The sequence below is a fragment of the Pogona vitticeps genome, chromosome 6, assembly GCF_051106095.1.
Source record: "Pogona vitticeps strain Pit_001003342236 chromosome 6, PviZW2.1, whole genome shotgun sequence".
NCBI classification, from domain to species: domain Eukaryota; kingdom Metazoa; phylum Chordata; class Lepidosauria; order Squamata; family Agamidae; genus Pogona; species Pogona vitticeps.
The window spans coordinates 46,332,478-46,348,773 of record NC_135788.1 but is presented as its reverse complement, the minus strand read 5'-3'; the positions used below and the strand labels follow the sequence as shown (position 1 = coordinate 46,348,773).

Below are 16,296 nucleotides of genomic sequence, written 5' to 3'. Positions count from 1 at the left end.
TAATTGTATACATTCCTGATTATCCTAGTTCTTTAAGAAATGGGAAAAGTTACTTTTTGGAATATAGCTCCCACAATCCCAGAGCTAATATGGCAGTGGTAATGAAAGCTGTGGGAGCTGTGCTCCAAAAAAGAAACTTTAAATCATAAAGCCCTTTGTTAGCTCTTTTGTTGAATATTTTAACCACAGTAAATTCCCCCCCATGACCTTTCAGCCTTCTCACATATTCCATACACATTCTTCATTCCATACGCTGTCAACATTCTTCTGATAGTAGCTTCTTTCTCTGTAGATAGAATTTATCAACATTCCTTGACATGCCAGCATTTACATACTATATCATGTACATTTATTAGCTGTGTGGGGGACCTTGCAGTATGCAACAAAGTTATTTTCTTTTGCTGCTTTTCATCACTAGCTAGTTAGAGAAGCTAACTGCAGAGCTTCATTTTGCTTCATTGCATATAGGTGGTTAAATGATGTTAAAATGAATTTCCCAGAATCCATTTTGACAACTCTCTATTATTGCAGTTAATCTCATAATTATTCAGAGAAATATTCTTCATTTTTTTCAGTTAATCAGCGATCCAGTTATATGAGCTCATCACTGGCTTATCTTATTCTCATTGACAGAGTAATTGTAAAATAGTTCTGAGGTATTTTAGGCTCAAAGGTTCAGGGTAACAGACCCTTGCATATTAAATATATGCACACCTTGTACAGTTCTGGGAAGTACTTACAGGCTGAAATCTAAGTGCTTAGTCTAGTAAGTCAGGACTAGAATAGATCAATTAAATCGGTGGAGATTTGGTGAGTCAACTACTCTGTAACTTCTATTGATTCAGTATACCTATTCTAATTGTGACTGTTTCTTCTAAGCAACAAGATTTCAGCCTCAGTGCCATATCAAACAATTAAATCATCTGTCTATAAGGTCTGCATATATATTGTGTTGTGCAAGTGGTATGAGTTTTTTCACAGGGGCACTGATGGCAAAGAGAGAGCCTTTGCATACTGAAGGGTCTATTTCAGGATCACAGACATTGTACTTTATTTTGTTTTGAAGTTGCAGGGGGGATGCAGCAGTCAGGGGAATTCAATAAGTGCACTGTTGAAGCTTTTAAAATTACCTGTTGAGTAATAACTAAATTGTACAATGCTTGAAGTCCTGTTTTCTTGCTTTTAATAAATATCTCCACAGGCTTCCTGGGGAGGCTCAGCTTTGCTGTCAAGGAAGCACCGCAGACTACTGCATGGCATCCACAGGTACCAAATTTAATTTTAGGGGAGTGGGAAGAGTGTGTGTGTGGGGGGTTAATCACTTGAAAACTAAATGTAAGCACTTTAAAAGTCCTGTTGATTTCCAAGACAGCAGCAACACTTTCTAAGCTAAGCCAGCAACCCTTAAATTGGATAACTTCAGTTAGGTTGTGTTGCTGTTTAGGATGTGCATTCCTGTCATGATTCTTGTTATTAATTGAAGTATATTTATTTAAAAAATAAAGAAAGGTCTAGTTGGGGATAGGAAATCTTGAATATCTGGCTGCTTCAGACATGATTCCTCCAATCCCATCCCACCAGTCAAGTTTATTATGTGGGTATTAAATGTGGAACACTCCAATTACATATGAATGAAAATCTGTTTTCCTCTATACATCACTTATGTAGGGCAAATTCTGTGGCGTGGAATCCTCATAAGATGCTAATGGCGGGAATACAATGTTGTGCTCTTCTAGTGAAAGACAGTTCTGTAAGTAATCCCTTTTCTAAATGTGACTAGCTTATGTGTATCTTCTGCCATGAAAAACACAGCAGGTAACTTATGGCTGCTGCTTTATTTAACTTTTAAAATACAGTGTTGAAAACCAGAAAATGTAGATATTGAAAAGAGATCAAATAGGTGTGAGCCTGTTATCATTTCTGGATTTTTTAGATTTCAGTTTTTATTAAAATGTATTTTCAAGTAAGTATAAGGGGATTGAAATGCCTTATTATGGACCCTCTTCTTTTCAATATCTTTTTAGATAATTTAATGTTGTTGCCTTTGCCTCTGGCCTTAGCTTTATTCCCACAACATACCTATTTTTGTGTAGAATATATCTCTTTGATGGCATTAATTTTGTTTTTCCTGAGGATAGCCAGAATCCTATTGGCTATTCACACTGGTATAACTTAAGTGGCATACATTTCAGTGGCAAATCCCTGCTAGTTAATAAGTCAACTTGTATTTCATGTTGCATGCCAGATTAAATGGACGGTACATGATAGGGAATACAAATGATGGTTCATTAACTAACAGCAATACACCACTGCAGTTTATGCCATTGCAGTCAATGCCAGCATAAATAACCTATAGGATTCTGGCCACCGATCTGCAAAGTGGCATATAGTCTGATAATAAGAGTAATAATAGTTTGATGTATATTGAGTACTAATTATAATAGTTTTATTATTGAATTTGGTTTTAGTGACAATAATAATGTTGTTTAGTTGTTCTTGATGATATTATTTTTATAGCACTGAAAGCACAATGCTATTTTTATAGGAAAGTTATGCGAAAACGTAATAATAAAAGTGTAAATAATAATAATATGGATATATTGATCAGCCCTAATCTGAGAGAAAATTATGAAATCGAGTTTCAGTACTATTTAAAGTAATTGAGTTGGGTGCAGACTCGTTATTCAAAGAGACTCACTGAAACCAGAGGGGCTTATTCAACAAAATAAAGCTAATTGTGACAAAATAAAGCTAAATGGTCAGAACAAGATGTCAGAAGACATCAGGTGACTTTTTACTGGATAAGCTCCACTGGTTTCAGTTCGTCTCCTCAAAGGTTTAGTTTTCATGGGCTGTAGTCTGCTTCTTCGGATGCTTGGAATATATCCTCAGTAGACAGGCATTTCTAGGTCTTATGTTAGTCATGGATTACTTGTCTCGTTGATTTTTACCAGTTTGTTCTAGAAATGGCTGAAGTCTAGATGTAACCCCTGCAAATGTGTAGAGTTTGACACAAATCCTGAAAAGCCATTCTCATACGGATTTTCTGGGATTTATTGCATGTAGTATTTGGGGACAAAACAACTAGAAATGGCTTGTCTTATCTGGACAGTTGCATTGTTCTTTCATTGCGTTAAATTTTTTGCAAAGTGAAAGTTAACACTTTATAATGTGTAAGAAGTACATGATGGCTTTTGTTTTTTAGACAAAGTTTCCTTCAGGACAAAAAGCCTTTTATTGTGAAATCAGAACTTTTAACTGTGTCTTGGAAAGAGACATGTCAAGGGTTATGGGTGATCACCTTATACATATTGCCAGACTATGCCCTGAATTAAAGTGGTAGGTGTCACCTTAAAGGAGCTGAGTGTTCCTCTTGTTGATGCTGGAAATGAGAAAAATCTGTTGCTTTTGGTTTTTCCTATGTTGCTGAAAGGTTGCTGAATGATTGCATAATTTGAACAATGAATTTCATTAATAAAGAGCTAAATTCAAGGTAATGCCCAATCCTGTATTTTGGGTTCCTTGTTATGAAAGATCTGCTATCTTTTTATAAATACTGGCCAGTTGTTAGTCCCAACTTAGAGCAAATCCATTGTATATAAATGTTAATTTAACTGCTCAGCAGTTGATTTTGCTCTCTACCTGACAGTAGCAGTAGGATACTGGTTACTGATTTTTTTTAACTGAATGAGAAATATTCTGTTTTTTCCCTCCCCTTCCAGCATGATAGAAAGGCAGTTGAAATTGCAAGGTTTTAAATTACAAGTTTCTGATAAATACCCAGTTTTAGAAATATATATATATAATATATATATTATATATAATAAGTCACTACTTGTATATGTGTGTGTGTGTGTGTGTGTGTGTATAATACTTTGCATTTACTGTAACATAATAGGACACTAGTGACATTATAGGACATTATAAGACACTAGTCAATTAGCATTGACTATGCAAAAGCCTTTGACTGTGTGGACCACAGTAAACTATGCCAAGTCCTTAAAGAAATGGGAGTGCCTCACCACCTTATCTGTCTCCTGAGAAACCTATACATGGGGCAGTAAGCAACAGTTAGAACTGAACATGGATCAACTGATTGGTTCAAAATTGGGAAAGGAGTACCACAAGGCTGTATATTGTCCCCCGGCTTATTTAATTTAGATTCAGAATATATCATGTGGAAGGCTGGACTGGAGGAATCCCAAGCTGGAATTAAAATTGCCAAAAGAAATATCAACAACTTCCGATATGCAGATGATACCACTCTGATGGCAGAAAGTGAGGTGAGGAGGAATTAAAGAACCACATTAAAAAAAAAAACCAACTAAGATCATGGCCACTGGTCCCATCACCTCCTGGAAAATAGAAGGGAAAGATATGGAGGCAGTGACAGATTTTACTTTCTTGGACTCCATGATCACTGTAGATGATGACAGCAGCCACAAAATTAAAAGATGCCTTCTTCTTGGGAGGAAAGCAATGACAAACCTCAACAGCATCTTAAAAAGCAGAGACCTCACCTTGCCAACAAAAGTCAGACTAGTCAAAGCTATGGTTTTTCCAGTAGCGATGTATGGAAGTGAGAGCTGGACCATAAAGAAAGCTGACCACCGAATAATTGATACTTTTGAATTGTGCTGCTGGAGGAGGTTCTTGAGAGTCCCCTGGACTGCAAAGAGAACAAACCTATCCATTTTGAAGAAAATCAACCCTGAGTGCTCACTGGAAGAACAGATCCTGAAGCTGAGGCTCCAGTACTTTGGCGATCTCATAAGAAGAGAAGACTCCCTGGAAAAAACCCTCCTGATGTTAGGAAAGTGTGAAGGAAAGAGGAGAAGGTGACAACAGATAATGAGATGGTTGGACAGTGTCATCGAAGCTACCAACATGAATTTGACCCAACTCCGGGAGGCAGTGGAAGACAGGAGGGCCTGGTGTGCTGTGGTCCATGGGGTCACGAAGAGTCGGACACGACTAATTGACATTATAAATGAAATCTGATGACTTCGTTAATTTTATTAGGTGTTCTTTTCTCAAACTGTGGTACTCGAAAAAGTTTACATTACAGTGCAGTCCTATACATATCTGGTCAAAAGTAATCCCCACTGAGTTCAATAAAATTTACTTCCTAGTGAATGTCTATAGGCTTCAAGTCTAAATGTATCAGTGTATAGAAAGACCAAAGTGTATATGCTGTGGTGGGTGGGGGAAGTACATTACAGAGCATCGTTGAATATTATTGAGCTAAGAAGAGAGCAAGGCTCTCAGTTGCGGAGGGAGGAAAGTGCTTTAAATTGATTGAAACAGGAAAGCATTTAGACCATGGAGACAGTGAAACTGAGAGATTAACAATCAATTGTAAAAGCAGGTATCAATCAAAGCAATTTCTGGGTGTCTTCTTGTATTGACATAAAGTGCAGACAGAGAGCCCAGTGTCTCCCATGATGCACTGCTAAAATAAAACTTTTCTTAATTAAACTCTGACATGGCAAGCTTGAATTAAAGTCTTTGCCTGTATTTAGGAGAAGAGGAACCAAATACGTAGGTTGGTGTGCAAGCATTATGTGTTTTGTTTATTTTTAAAAAACAGAAAAGGAATGTATTATGAACATCTTAAATCATCTGCACATTTGTGTCACAACAGTTTTTTCTTAATTTATAGTCTCCCCAAATTTAGAGAAATTCCAGGGAATTTTATTGTGCAGTTATGTAGCAGTTATGCTGATCTGGTAGTACTGTAGAGTGGATTTCAGTGCACACAGAAGTGTTGTAAGAGCATGTGCTTCAGTGTTCTGGGAAACATTGCAAAGTCATTATGTACTTAATTGTTTCTGTGCATCATAACAAAGACCGGCAGCCTCTATTTATGTCATTCTTGTAGAGCGCATTAGATCTACTGAATGTTGACTTGCATCCTTAAATCCATATGTAATATATCAAAATATAGATGGAGTGAGCATGGAAAAAATTGTTGCAAATTTCCTGGTTCTTTTTGATATAGGTTACCACAACACCTTGAGAAAGGCTGAAGACCTGTTGCTGAGCATAATAATGTTACACTAGAGTAGGCCTCTTGAATCAGTGGATATTTGGTGAGTCAACTCCTGCATACATTTCATTGATGAAAATGGGCCTACTCTAAGTTGTGGCTTATTATGCTAGTTGCCACTAGAGCACAGCAATTTAAATGAGTAGAACTTACCGAGGAATTGTTTCATCAAAACTCCACTGATTAAATGGGCATGCTGTAGTGTGGCTTGCTACACTCCACAACAAGATTTCAGCCAAAGAATGTATGAGTAGCCACACAAAACAAGAAAAAACACAGTACTATAATCATGCAGACAGGTTTGGGTGGGGCTGAGCCCAGCCACGTTGGCACCAGGACACCTGGACAGGTTTGGGCGGGGCTGAGCCCGGCTATGTTGGCACCGGAATGCCTGGATAGGTTCAGGTGGGGCTGAGCCTGGCTATATTGGCTTTGGGATGCCTGGATAGGTTAGGGTGGGGATGAGCCTGGCTACGTTGGCATTGGGACGCCTGGACAGGTTTGGGTGGGGCTGAGCCCGGCCATGTTGGCATCGGGACATCCAAGGAGGGTAGGACGCTGAATTCAGCAAGCAGCATTTCAGAACAAAGCCCGAGGAAGCTGGAATAAGCAGGCAGGCCTTTTGGAATGTAGCCCAAGGGAAGAAGAAGGAGCTGCAGGACTAGGAAATTGGTCATATGGCCAGCAACATAGACTTTTGGGGCCCATCAGGCACTGAGATAGTTGGCAGCAGCAAAGCAGGCTTTTTGGCCCCATCTGGCAGTGAGAAAGTTGGCAGCAGCAAAGTAGAGTATGTGGCCCCATCGGACACTGAGGTACATAGCAACAATGTAAACTGTGGCGCTGCAGGTTAAACCTCTGAGCCGCTGGGCGGAATTTGATTTTGGGGTCTGAGGTAGTTGACACTTGGCAACGAAGCAGCCTTTTTGGCCACATTGGGGCACTGAGGCAAAAGGCAGCAATATAAACTCTTGTCTTCAGCAATATCACATTTGCCTGTGAAGTTGAGTTTGCCCCCAGGAGGCAACAGAGGTAGTTTGCATCAAAACCAGCAGTAGATGAATAGGCTTCACCTCAGTGGGAAGGTAATGGGCCGGCATTGTCCAGTCATGCAGGCGACATGACCACAGAAAAGTGTCTATGGAGAAACTGTCAATTGGCAGCAAAGTAGATTTTTTTACCCATCAGGCACAGAGGCAGTTGGCAGCAGCAACACAGGCTTTTTGCCCCATTGGGCACTGTATTTCTAGGCTGGATCACAGATGTGGAAGGAGTTGGAAAGGATCGACAGCAGGCAGGAAAGAACTTGGCTTGATCAGCTGACTTGACTCATCAGGGAGGAGTCGGCCCAATGAGGTGACTGGAAACAGCAAGCAGGGAGGAGTTGGTAAGAACTTGGCCTGATGAGGCAACTGGACTAGCAGGCAGGAGTTGGTCAGAACTTGGCCCGATAAGCCAACTTGATTCAGGAGGAAAGAGTTGGCCCCATGAGGCGGCTGGAAACAGCAGCAGGCCGCAGCTGGTCAGAACTTGGCCCCATGAGGCGAGTGGGCTCAGCAGGCAAGAGCTGGTCAGAATTTGGCCCTATGAGGCAACTGGAATCAACAGAAGCCTACATAAATTGCCCATCTGATTATTTTAGAGGAGATTGCAGTTCTGTTTGGAACTAAGGTTCACCTAACTTTCATTGGCTTGAACTCAAATCATCATTTTGAAATTATACATTTTGTGCCAGTAGGACACATGCTTTCTTCTCCCTTGGCAGTGCATGAGTATTCTTTGGTTCACAGCGCTGAGAACCTTTCCGGGTTGGAAAGCCCTTCGGGCTTTTTCATATCACATTTGTACTACTGGCCCATATTTAAGGCTGAAATAATTTCATTATTTTTAATGAATTAGGTTAATCTGGTGGTTTTTAATCCACAAAAACTAATTTATATCTTAAGGCAGTGAAATGCTCAATGTAATGTACTGGAAGCAGCAGTCACCCAGGGGTTTTTCTCCATTTTCTGAGTTTTGTCACATGATCAGTTGCACAAACTGCATGAGCAACAGATATCCCAGAAAAAGTGACAAAACTTCTTGTCTGATTGCTGTTCCCTACATAGTGAATCAAATGACATACTGGTTTTTCTTCGTGGTCTCTGTGAATGCACATGAATAGGTTAATCTGTGCCTGCGCAGGACGTCTCGGAACTTTCTAGAATTTAAAGACATGTGATTAGTGGGACGTTCCCCCATGGAGCACATGCTCTGCCCACCTGAAGTCCCCTCAGTTCCTTTTAGCTGCCACTTAGGTCAGACCTCTCTCAACGACTAAAGCAACAATTTTCTTGATTGCGACCATTATTTTGTTCTTGTGCCTTTTTTTTGGCTTCTTCATACTATTCCTTGATGTTTCCCTGTGAGTCCTCTTCAATTTTAATTTTTCTCCCTGGAGTTTCTTTATACTTTTGTTCCCCCCCCTTCATTCCCACTCTTTTTATGGCCCCCCTGTTGTCCATGAATAAGATCCATCTTTCAGACAGCCACAACCCCTGCCTTTTCTGTTTGTGGGAACAGCACCAAACCCAGTCCTGCCTGGAGTGCAAAAGAATCACCAAACCTGCCCTCAAGCTCCATCTTCAGCATCTCCGCTCATTCCTGTGGGAGAAATCCCTTTAACTGCCCACCTCTTCCATGGAGCCTAACTTGACTCCTGTCCCTTGACAGGAATTGCCTCAGTTCATGCCAAGCCCGACCACACCATTTCCCAAGCGTAAAGGGCAGCCTAAATTTTCCTTGAGGTTGAAGCTGCCATCGGCATCGAAGTCCTCCTTGACACGATCTCATGGCCAGTCACCTAAAAAGAAGGACAAAAGTGCATTGAAAAAGACTTAAGAAACCATTTAAGCCTGCTCAACCTCCACCAGGCATCCCTTCACTGATTCTTGAGGAGTCTTCGAGAGAGGTTCCCGACACTTTGTCAGAGGTGGAAGATCCACTTTCCCTACCTCCTGGCCAGGCTCCTGTTTCTGTTGCAAGCCTTTCACCTAGTCTTGGCCCTCCGATGGCTGATGTTCTCTCCAGCCTGACCTCAGCCCATTCTAGCCCTGCATCTTCAGGGTGGGGAACGGTGGTTCAATATTCCAACTCGGAGTCTTCTCCTCACCAGTCACCTCCTCACAAACATTTGTCAAAGAGACATCACCTTTCACCTGATTTCCAAGATCCTCCACATCAGGAGTTCTATTATTTCCATGAGCCTTCTTGATACCACCTCCTGTCATAATATAGAGACCCTTACTTGGTGATTATAACTAGTATCGACATCGCAGAGCTGATACCGACCCACATGCTGGATCAGCCTACTATGATGAACCAAAGAGAGTTCAGTATGCATTTGCCTACCCACCCAAACCCTTTCCATCACTGTCACGATCACCACCCCGACATTGGCATTGAGCTCGGCTACGCAAGCCTCAACCCATACTGACAGTCCCACTGCATTCTAAGTCAGCTCTTAAACACAACTCCTTGCGTTCAGCTGATCAACCTGTCTCCAAGCGCTCCCGCACATTTTGTTCACTGGCTTCCGCTTCTCTTTCCCAACCTAATGCTACCCTTTCCCAGATCCATGCTTCATCTCTTCAGGTCACTACCACCTGTAAAGGACCTCCCCCTCCTCTGGCTGACACCAATAAAGTTTTATTGACGTTGTCTTTCACTGAACACAGACCTCCACATCCAGACCTCAACACTGGTCACCCTCTTCCGATACAGCGGCTTCAGAAACTCACAACCTTCCTTTGGATATCTCTCAAGAATCTCCCTCTAACTTGCCCACACCCGATTCCGATGTGGCAGATAATCATCCTCCTTCACCTTTTGGAGACTTTATGTCCTACTCTCAGCTAGTGATCCATATGGCAAAATCCCTCGAGCTTGAGGTCAAACAACCTCTGCCTCCAAAACAAGATCTGGTATTTGATGACATCAACCAAGATAAAACCTCACAGCTCAGCCTGGCCTTCATACCTGCCATGCTTGACTTGGTAAAAGAATCTTGGAACAAGCCACCGTCCTCCCTTTAGATCTCTAGACAGGTGGAGAACAATTATAAAACTCATGGTTCAGACACATCGTTTCTTCTGAAGCATCCAGCACCCAGTTCGATCATTATTGAATCAAATCAGTCCTAAACTCGCAATAAATCATCAGTAGCTCTGACGAATAGGGAGGGTGGGAAGCTAGATGTTCTTGGGACATCGTCTCTATTCTCTAACATCTTTCATCATGTGAGTTGCCAGCTACCAAGCTGCTATGAGTGCCTACCATAGGCAGCTCTGGAATAACGTTCTCCCAATCCTATAGACTGCTCCAAATGGCTCTATGACTAGAGAATGTCCATCTTGAGGCCTCCACCCTCGCAAAACAACAATGGATACCTGCTTGTCATACTGCAGACGCCGCAGCCAAGGCGATGGCAACCGTGGTTGCCCTTAGGCATCATGACTGGCTCCTTTCAGCCGGCATAACAGACAACACCAGGTCTCGAATACAAGGCCTCCCCTTTGATGGAGTCGGTCTCTTCAACGAAAAAACGGAGGAGGTAATGGACAACCTCCACAAAATCAGGAAGATGGCTAAATCCTACTCTACCCAACAGCCTTATCGGTATCAATGCCTCCAATGGCGTCGGCCCTCTTTCCAGCAGCCTTATGACCAGCACCAGTACCATCCATACAAACCTCAAACTTCAGACAGGCTTTTTTCAGGACCATCCACTTCCACATGGTCCACCTTCCGACCTCGGCCTTAGGCTCAATGCCACCAGCCCTTTTGCCACCCTCAGAAGAAGGGCAAACAATATCTTTGACTCCCTTCAGCCTGAGGTCAGCCTTTATACATCTTTTTGCACCCATCTCTGTCCTTTCAATGTTGGTCTTGCATTACAAAAGACCACTGCGTACTGTCCATTATCCGTCATGGTTATCTTCTTGAATTCATAGAACTTCCACCCATCGGTCATCTCAGACGCACTCGATACTCCCCTGCTCTTCAGGACGAAATCATGACTCGCCTCCAAAAACAAGCTATCCTCAGAGTTCCTAAACAGGATCGAAATAGATCTTCGGTAGCCCTAACAAACACAGGGGCAGGAAATTAGACATTTATTCTTTGACCTCTTTCATTATGTGGGTAGCCAATTAGCAAGCTGCTATGGGTTCCTACCATAGACAGCTTTGGAATTAAGTACTTCCAATCTTACGAGCATCCTCAGAAGATTCCAGGGCTGGAGCTCTTCATGTCCATCTTGAAGCCTCCTCCTTGGCAAAACAACAGCAAATAGTAGCCCGTCATACAGCAGATGCTGCTTCAAAGGCCATGGCAACATCTATTGCTCTTTGGCATCATGCCTGGCTTTGTTAGTGGGCATTACTGACAATGCCAGATCTTGTATAGAGGACCTGCCTTTTGATGGAGTATGGCTTTTCAATGACAAAACAGATGAGGTTATGGATAACCTCCACAAGATCAGGAAAACAGCTAAATTCTACTCCACTCAACAACTGTATCAATACCAATGAACCCAATGATGCCGACCCTCCAGTTTCCAGCAGCCATGTCAACAACTGCAATGCCGTCCATACAAATCTGAGACATCGGGCAGACCCTTTACCGGGCCATCTACTTCCACATCGTCTATTTTTTGGCCCTAGCCTCAGGCTCAATTCTGACAACCTTTCCGTCACCCCCAAAGGAAGGGCAAACAATATATTTGACTTTCTCCAGCCCGAGGTCAGCTACCATACACCTTTTCACACATGCCTTTTCCCTTTCTTCCAAAACTGGTCCTGTATCACTCACGACCACTGGGTACTTTCCATCATCCAGTATAGTTACCTTCTCAAATTCATAGAACTCCCACCCATTGGTCACCTCAGACATACTCCATACTCACCTTCTGTCTGAGACAGTTTCACTTCTCCTCCAAAAACAAGATATTTACAGAGTTTCCAACCAAGATCTCCACACCAGTTTCTATTCCCATTACTTCACAGTTCCGAAGTGAGATGTAGGCCTCTGTTCCGTCCTCGATCTCGGACATCTCAACGCATACATCCACTTCAGGATGGTCAGTCTCGACACCATTATCCCTTTCCTCTCCCAAGGTGGCTGGTTCGTTCTAATAGACGTTCAAGATGCATATTTTCACATTTCCATTCATCCATGTCATCACAGATACCTCCACTTCTGCTTTGAGGGCACTACCTACCAATTTTGTTCTCTTCCCTCCGGCCTTTCCACTGCTCTGCGAACTTTCACAAAATGTCTTGCAGCTCTTGCAGTACATCTCTGCCTACAGGGAATAACTGTTTCCCCTTATATTGACGATTGGCTAATCATATTAGACTCTTATCAAAACACTCAAAAGGACACTCATTTCACTCTTTCGATGCTAGCAGACCTGGTGCTCAGGGTCAATTTCGACAGGTCTCGGCTAGAACCCTCTCAAATCACAGATTATATCAGAGCTCGCCTTGATTCCAATATGGCCAGGGCATTTCTTCCTGTGAGAGGATAGTCAAATTGAAATCTACAATAAAACCCTTCTGTCCTCTTGCATTGGTCTCGGCACATTGGGCTCAACATTTACCTGGCCTTATGTCCTCAACCACAGCAGTTATCCAACATGCCAGGCTAAAAATGAGATCTCTCAAAGCATGGTACCTTTCTCTGTTCGACTCCCCTTCCAAACTGCTGACAGTTTCCCCAGAATTAGCTCACCTACTTACCTGGTGGACCTTTCTTCCATGTCTCACAGTTGGCTGTCCATTTACTCTGCTCCAACTCACGATCCAAGTTACCACCAACATCAGCCCCACCAGATGGGGTGCTCACTTTCAAGGTCACAAAATCCATGCCCTGTGGTCAACAAGAGAACAAGGTTTGCACATCAACCATCTCAAACTGCTCGCCGTCATCAAGGCCTTTCGTACCTTCTGTCCCCTTAAGGAGGATGGAAGGCTCAGTCAGGCTGTTCAGCTGGCCACAGACAATATGACTGCACTGTACTATGTGAACAAACAGGGAGGCACTCACTCGCTTTCTCTCCTGTACCTAGCAATCCACCTCTGGGAGTGGTGCTACACCCACCACATTTTTCCTGTGGCAGTCCACATTGCCACTCAACATCATAGTGGACTGCCTCAGTCGCCTCACTACTAGAATTCACGAGTGGGCCTTGGACGATGCAGTGTTTTCCCAACTCTGCCAACATTGGGACATTCCCATACTAGATGTCTTTATGTGCAAATCTCTAGGGGATGCCTTCATGGTCCAGTGGGGATTGGGTCTTCTATACCTCCCCCCCTTCCTCTCATCCAGAAGACAATAAGCAGGCTCCAGCAATTTCACTCCAGCACCATCCTCATAGCCCCATGGTGGCCGTGTCAACCTTGGTTCACCCACTTGAGAGCAATGTCGAGCGACCTCCTTTGCCTCCCTCGCCTCCCGCAATTGCTCATTCAGGACAGGGGCAAGATCTACCACCCAGAGCTCTAGTTCCTCAATCTCACTGTGATGTTCACCTCTATGCACCTACTTTTTGTGCCCTCACAAAGGTTCCAGTCTTTGTTTCCCTCACTGCCACCAGTGGATTAGCTCTATCCACAATATAAAAGACATTTCTCCAAACACTTGTCTGGTAAATGCAAACAGAACTTATTTATTGAAGTGTAGCAAAGTTAATAATAATCACAGATGTTCTTCAGATGTTCATTGTACACAATCAAATCATTCACAGGTCTCTCTATACATACTTTCTTCTTCCCATATAATTAATTACGACCTTCTCTATCTATTTATCATAACCAGCTTAGCTCTATTAATATCTGTGCCTTCTCTCTCTGACTCTGACTCTTGACTCTCTCAGGCTCCACCTTTTAACCTCTCTCTCTCAGCTCCGCCTCTCCACTACATTAGCATAGACATAGACATAATACATGACATATTTTGCATAACAAGGGATGAAGGCTATACTCGTGTGGAGGATTCACCTCCCATAGAGGCTGTTCTAGACAAGGCCAGGAAGCCTTCTACTCAGCTTTTGTATTGCTACAAATGGAGGACTTTCTCTACCTTCACTGCTTCCAAGGGACTCACTACAGTACCTGTCTCCCTTGATACTCTCCTTACCTTCCTTCTCCACCTTTTTCATCTTGGTCTTTCTCATTCCACCTTGAAAGTGTACATTTCTGCTATCCTAGCACACCAGCCACAGGGCTCAGATTCCACTTGACTTTTATCTCACCCTACCTTTAAAAAAATGAGACCACCACTTCCACAATGGTCACTCTAAACCATCCTCCAAGTTCTTACTCATCCTCCCTTCGAACTGCCGACCACTACCAATTTCAAACTTCTCTCTCTCAAGACTCTGTTTCTTGTTGCCATTAGAGCTAGTGAGCTAGCAGCTCTCAGCGCTGATGCCCCATATCTGCAATTTCCTCCTAACAAGCTTACCCTATATCCAGACATCTCTTTCCTACCTCAGGAAATTGCCAACCAACCTCTTATCCTCCGTTCCTGCTTTGCACCTCAACCAACCTCTTATCCTCCGTTCCATCTCCAACATCAAATCTAGAGCACATGCTCCATTCTCTAGAAGCCAGACACTTCCTTGCCTTCTATGTTTCCAGGACAAAGTCTTTCTGAAAGTCTCCTTGTCTGTTCATCTGTTGTCTGTTCATCTGTTATCACAGTCCTCGCAAGAGTTCTCCAGCTTCGGCACAAACTCTATCTTGGTGGATTGTTCAGGCAGTTGCCTTGTCATATGAACTGGCGGGAAATCCGCCACACTTTTAAAACCCACCCCACCAGGGCCATCTCTACCTCTACCACCTTTCTTCACGGTATTGATGTCTCCAACATCTTTCAAGCTGCTACCTGGTCTACACCCTCGGCATTTGTAACTCACTATCAGCTGGACGTCAGGGCCAAGAATTAAGCTATTCTTTCCTCCTTTTTAATGTGACATCCTACCAACTGGTAAGTGAGCTTACTAATCACCCATTCATGTGCATTCACAGAGTCCATGAAGAAGAAAGCGAGGTTCGTTACCTGTAACCATGGTTCTTCGAGTGGTCCTTTGTGAATCCACACGTCCCGCCTATCCTCCCCTCTGTCCATCACATTGTCATCTCTATCTACCTTTCTGACAGTGGCTGACTTTTTAAGAATGGGGGGGACTTCAGGTGAGCAGAACATGCACTCCACGGGGGAACGTCCCACTAATCACATGTCTTTAAGCTCTAGAAAGTTCCAAGAGGTCATGCGCAGGTGCAGATTAACCCATTTGTGTAGATTCACAGAGGACCACTCGAAGAACCATGGTTACAAGGTAAGTAACCTCTCTCTTTAATGTTTAACTTAAAGAAAAACTTTGCCCACAAATGATATTGTTATTATACATCAAGCTGCTTCTCACTTACTGGTGACTCCATGAATTAGTGACCTTCAGAGATCCTCTCATTAACGGCCCTGTTCAGCTCTTGCAAAATTGAGGCAGTTGCTTCCTCTCCACCTCACATTTGGTCTTCCTCTTTTTCTACTAACTTCATCATTTCAAACTCTCATTGACTTTTCCATTGACTCATGTCTTTGCATGATGTACCCAAAATAGGACAGCCTCTGCTCCGTCACTTTTGCTTTCAGAGAAAGTTCAGACTTTATTTGATCTAGAAGCCATTTATTTGTCTTTCTGGTGACCTGTGGTATCTGTAAAAGTATTTTGCAGCAACATATTTTGAGCAAATCAAATGGTCAAAATCTGCTGGCTTTCCTGTTGGCTTGCCTTGCTGTCCAGCTTTCACATGTGCATAGTAATTAGGAATACAGTGGTGTGGATAGTTGTGACTTTGGTCTCCAGTGACATATCCTTACATTTGATTATTTATTTTGTACAAAAATAAATCCTCAAAAAGATGGATGCACAACCAAATTGCAGCTCCTGTATAAGGATATAAGATGGTAAACATTGTGCCTTTCCAATGTAGAACTTACTCTATAAATGATGTTGAGTGTAGCTCATGTCTGGTTCATGTATATTTTAGGTTTTAGGTTGGCATATTTCCTCTCCATGAAATTATTCATTTGACAGAGTTCTGTATTGTAGTGGACATGGAAGGCTGTAAATTTCAATGCATAAATACAGATATTTTAATTAGGAGTATTGGCAGACTAGTTGTCCCACGTCTTATATC

The 16,296-nt window shown here is 42.6% G+C and overlaps 1 protein-coding gene across 2 annotated transcripts in view; it reads left to right on the top strand.

The window, feature by feature from the left end:
* Positions 1-16,296, top strand: part of GADL1 (glutamate decarboxylase like 1) — a 117,547-nt gene that overhangs the window by 48,669 nt on the left and 52,582 nt on the right. For both annotated transcript variants that reach the window (XM_020808061.3, XM_073003445.2), the window contains exons 10-11: positions 1,202-1,266; positions 1,669-1,750. In XM_020808061.3, the coding sequence (XP_020663720.3) occupies positions 1,202-1,266; positions 1,669-1,750 (147 nt within the window). The remainder of the gene's footprint in view (positions 1-1,201; positions 1,267-1,668; positions 1,751-16,296) is intronic.